Source organism: Pistacia vera, unplaced genomic scaffold (genome assembly GCF_008641045.1).
Source record: "Pistacia vera cultivar Batoury unplaced genomic scaffold, PisVer_v2 Contig592, whole genome shotgun sequence".
Lineage (NCBI taxonomy): Eukaryota > Viridiplantae > Streptophyta > Magnoliopsida > Sapindales > Anacardiaceae > Pistacia > Pistacia vera.
In genome coordinates this window covers 975,742-980,817 of record NW_022196437.1, presented here as the reverse complement: position 1 = coordinate 980,817, position 5,076 = coordinate 975,742, and the positions used below count along the sequence as shown (strand labels likewise).

The 5,076-nt window shown below is 34.4% G+C and overlaps 1 protein-coding gene across 2 annotated transcripts; it reads left to right on the top strand.

The window, feature by feature from the left end:
• Positions 1–1,526: 1,526 nt before the first annotated feature.
• On the top strand, positions 1,527–4,167 carry LOC116109982 (transcription factor bHLH122-like). Of its 2 annotated transcripts, XM_031396227.1 has the most exons (8): positions 1,527–1,716; positions 1,852–1,885; positions 1,996–2,623; positions 2,847–3,145; positions 3,215–3,379; positions 3,482–3,547; positions 3,633–3,701; positions 3,800–4,167. In XM_031396227.1, exons 3-8 carry the CDS (start codon positions 2,053–2,055, stop codon positions 3,854–3,856), a joined length of 1,227 nt encoding a protein of 408 aa, XP_031252087.1. In that variant the 5' UTR covers positions 1,527–1,716; positions 1,852–1,885; positions 1,996–2,052; the 3' UTR covers positions 3,857–4,167. The 2 variants fall into 2 exon arrangements, with proteins under 2 accessions (XP_031252087.1, XP_031252085.1); XM_031396225.1 differs by lacking the exon at positions 1,852–1,885 and having other exon boundaries at positions 1,528–1,716.
• The last annotated feature ends 909 nt before the right edge of the window (positions 4,168–5,076 follow it).

Here is a 5,076-nt window from a genome sequence, read left to right as displayed (position 1 = left end):
TGCTCGCCATATCCGACCTGGATTTTGTGGTTCTCTCATTTTCGGCCAGATTCGCATGGTGTTCGGAATCTTGCACTTTGGGTGTTAGGGTGTTTTTTGTCGTTTTACAATATTTTAATATATTGGGTTTTTTTATTTACATTAGCAAACCTTGGGGTTTTTCATAAATTTTTAAATTTTATCGTCGTATACTTTCTATTCAACTATCCAGACTATCCTCGAAATCCTACCCAAATAATAAACCAAACGCACCCATTATGTTAGTTAGCTCTTAAATAAGTCCTTTATTTATGTAAAAGAGAAAAAAAAGTTGTTTTGAGGATGTGAGATTTGTTTTTCATTGTTATAACTTTACTACAATAAAGTTTTAAAACTAAATAATAACATACTGACTTAATGATTTTTATTTTATACGAAACAAAAACGTGTTCATCGTCCCTTTACGACAATTTTTTTTTGTCATATCTTAAATACCAAAACCTCCCCCCTTTATTTTTACATGATCATAGCTTTTAAATTTATTAATTTTACTCTTATTTCTAGGTTTGTTTTATGAAAATCTTTTAGATTGGTTTATTCTACTTGCGCCCGTAAGGTTTGGTTATATGGGCCTATCTTGGGTTTTGTTGTCCTACTGTTAGAGTCACATTAATTTCGTCTATTCAAGGCAGGAGGGGTAGAATAGACATTTCGACACCTTGAGTGCCCCATTCATTAAGTCATCTTGGCTTAGTTTCAAAGATAAAATTAATTAAATCGTGTTTCATGCCCTCGCAATCATCCAATTCATGCGTATGTACAGTGACGTCCCTTGCAATGCCAGCCATTTAATTTTTATTAGCGAGAGTTTAAGTCTATATTTCGGGGAAAAAAAAAAATCTATTACCTCCATGTGTTCATAATCTAAGTCATGCAATTTTTTATACTGATTTTAATAGCGTTACGAGGTTCAAATCATGTAACACGGTATGACGTTAGCTCAACTTAAATTCTTGCTTGCAAAATAAAATTAATTGTTACTAAAAAGTCTGATAATGGTCCTTATATATTTTAATCCAAGACTAAGTAATTACAAGATTTATATCATCCTATTGACTTTAGTTGACTTAATTTTTTTTTTTTTCTAATTTTTATGATCATGAATGTTTAAACTAATTTATATGCATTATCCGAGATAACTCAATTTCAGAATCTCTTAAATAATAGATTCAAGATTCGTTGTCCAACCACTCAACGAGTTAAAAGTGGTTAATGGACTTAATTCTTGCCAATTTGGGAAAATTGAAGTGTAATTTTAAGAAAAAATGTTGACGCCCACAAAAAAAAGTCCGAGAATATTATCATACAAATAAAAACATGGAATGACTTGAATTGCCTTCCTAGATTTTAATACAAGTGAATCTAACTGTTGGTATTTGATTTGATAGCGTTACGAAAATAGTATCTAGAATGTGATGGGCATTCAAGTCCAAAAACTAAGAAAATAAAATAAATAAATTATCATATTTCTGGTTCCTATTACATCTCACCTCCTGTACACATCATACAAATATTTTCTGTAATTTCTCTTTGCGCTTTTTTCATTTCACTTTCTCTCTGTTCAGTCTCTGGCAACAACAACAACACCATCAGCTTCAACAAAAACACTTCCATCAGAAGTACTGAAAAAAAAAAAAGAAAGTGATCATTTAGATAGTGGAGAGGGAGAGGGAGTGAGTAAGTTTCCTTCTTCCTTCCTTGCTGCTTTGTTGGGTTCATGTTATTGTTCTGTTATTTTTAATTTTTTTTTTTATATGATAATATTCCTGCTTTTGAGTGGCTAATTTTTGTTGTTCTTGTTATCTTCTTGAGTTGAGTGATTCAGATCAGATTCAAGATTATGGAAGTGGGTTGTTGTTTCCAGATTTGATTCTAAATCCTTTAGTGGTTATCAAAATCTCAACTTTTTTACTCACTTTCTCTCTGTTTTCTTCATTTGTTTCTCTCTGTTTTCAGCTTACTTCAATGGTATTCTAAAGTTTGATCTGAGTTAAACAACCTAAACAAGAAGAAATGGAGTCAGATCTTCAACAGCACCACCACCATCGCCATGATCACCAGCGACAGCTGAACTCGAGCTTGACACGTTACCAATCAGCTCCAAGCACATACTTCTCAAGTTTCTTAGAGAGAGATTTGGACAGAGAATTCTGTGAAGACTTCTTGAAGAGCTCAAGCCCTGAAACCGAACGAATTTTCGCAAAAATTTTGACAAATTCATCAGAACAAAGTCCGGGAATCACCCAGCAACAGTTGCCAGTGACGGAGAAGATAGTGGAGCCTCCACAGCCGAGACAGAGTAGTCTTCTTCCATTAAATAATCAACAGACTAGTCTTCATCCATTAAATAATCAACAGAGAAATTTTTCCTCTGTTTCTCAGAGTTTTTATCCGAGCCAGCCTCAACAGAACGTGCAGAATCAGAATTCTTCAGGCTCTGAAATGGGCTATAGAGCGATGAATTCAGTTGGGGTGGATCGTTTTCCGCCGCCGATGAAGCCGAGTGGCAGTGGAAATAGTTCAAATCTCATCCGCCATAGCAGCTCTCCTGCAGGGCTTTTCAACACTATTAAAATCGAAAAAGGTATGTTCAACCTCGATTTCTTTGTTTGGTTTCTTGGAAACAAAAATAGAAATACAAGAAAATTTTTGTATTTTTGGAGTTTCTGATGAAAAGCAAAAATTATAAGCAATAAATGAAGCTGTTTCTTATTGCAGTTTAAAATTTTTATTTCTAATTCTTGCTTTTGATACTTATTATAGCAATTTACAGTTTTTTGCTTTATAATTCTTGGTAAAAATGGCAGGCTATGTTGTGATGCAAGGCATGGGAGACTATGGCGGCGGAAATAGCGCAAATAGAGAAGCATCATTTTCTTCTGCAGGCAGGCCACCGGTTGCTTCCGGGCCAATGAGTCCAATAGCTGAAATGGGAAATTCAGGCAACAATGAGAGTTTCGATCAGAGGCCTGGCAACACTTACTCAACCGGTTTCGGCATCGATTCCTGGGACGAATCTTCGATGATTTCAGAAAATCTCAGTGGAGTGAAGAGACTTAGAGATGAAGACAGGACTCTTTCTGGATTTAGTGAAGCTGACACTGAGGTAAAAAATTTTATTCTTTGAGATTGCGCAAGTGTATGATCAGAATTTGATCTACTATTTCTTGTGCAGAATTTGGACACCGGAAATCGCCCTCCTCCACTTCTGGCTCATCACTTGAGTTTACCAAAAGATCTGACATCAATCGAGAAGCTTTTACAGATCCAGGATTCTGTGCCGTGCAAGATTCGAGCCAAGCGGGGTTGTGCAACTCATCCCAGAAGCATTGCTGAGAGGGTACAATACATAATTTCACCATTTTTGCAATCTGGGTTGTTCTCAGCCATCCCATTTACTCCATAAATGAACTCATGTTTATTTCATCTGCATTATTTACAGGTTAGAAGAACCAAAATAAGCGAACGCATGAGGAAACTTCAAGATCTTGTACCCAACATGGACAAGGTACACTTAATCAATTTATTATGCGAACTAGAATTCCCGTCGAAGTTAGTTTATCCAGAGACTAATCTTGCTTCTAAATTTGCAGCAAACAAACACAGCAGACATGCTAGACTTGGCTGTAGATTACGTGAAAGAGCTTCAATCTCAAGTGAAGGTATGTCTATTAAAATTTAAATCGTCATCTAAAGTCAAAACCCAGAAAGCTTTCTCAACAAGCAAGGTTTATCTGATATTTTTCCATTAATTTTTCAGGCACTTTCTGACAAACGTGCAAGGTGTACGTGTTTGAGCAAGCCGCAGCAGCCATAAAACAAAAGAAATGTCAAAAGAGGATGAAAAGGCAAAGATGCAGAGGTTCTTCTCTTCACCGAAAATGAAGAAGATATTATTTTATGTAGGTGTGAAGAGATAAAAAGAAAGGCTGCTAACTAGAAGCAGTAATTTGTATAGTAATTTGCATATCTAAGTAGAGTTTATAGATGGATTATTTTATCGATTTATCAGAACCAGCGCCAGAAACCAGAACCCAGAATTGTTAAGAGTGTTGAATAAAAATCTATCGATTTAACAATTCCATTTTAGTACTAAACATGTGTTTAATTCCTGAGTTGTAAGTTCAATCAACTTCAGATAAGTTTATGTTGTTGAGAGAGAGAGAGAGAGAGGGAGATTGAGGATTGAGCTCAACCTTACACTTTTGTGTCATGAAGTAAAGTAGGGAAGCTATCAGTTGTTTTCTCATTAAGTAGCATGGGGAACTTGTGGGGGATACCAAATTTGTCTATATGAAATTTAATCATTTGATTGAAGATTGAGAGAAGTGATTTGCTTTATTTGAAGAAATTAGGCTTGCCCCACTTTATCTTTTTCAAGAGTAAAAGACGAAAGCCCACAAAATGGATTTTGTTTTTACCAAATTGGATCTTAATTTTGAGTGCCCTTTTTGCCCCATTTCTTCATTTTTGTTTCTATAAAGTAAAGCTTTTTGGTGAATTAGTGGGTTGGCATATTTGAGTGATCAAGACATTGCTATTCATCTTCTTTTATGCTTAGGGAGATTCCAAATTTCCAATCATTTTCCCTTAGTCTCCCATTTTGATTACAACAAACCTTTTTAAGTTTCTTATCCATCATTTCAAACTTCAATTTTGATCATCAAAAGCATTTGTTGAGGAATACTAAGTCGAGGGTTAATTTTGTCTAGATTAATAAGTTTTATACGCTTCAACGATCAATAAATTTATAAAACACTCTTAGAAAATACATCTAAAAATTATTTAATAGTTTTTTAAAATGGTTAAGGTGCTTAAGATTGAAAGAATTATGATCATTCAATCTATTTTCTCAAATATAAAACATGCTTAATATTCTAGGTAGACTAGCATGCTTTAATTCTCGTCACTTCTATCCTACTTCCATTTGTTCGATGTAGTTTTGTTTCATACGATTTCTTCAAACATGGTATATTTGTTTCACGATATTGAATAATACAAAAATATTATGCATAATTTAAATTTTTTTTACTTGTG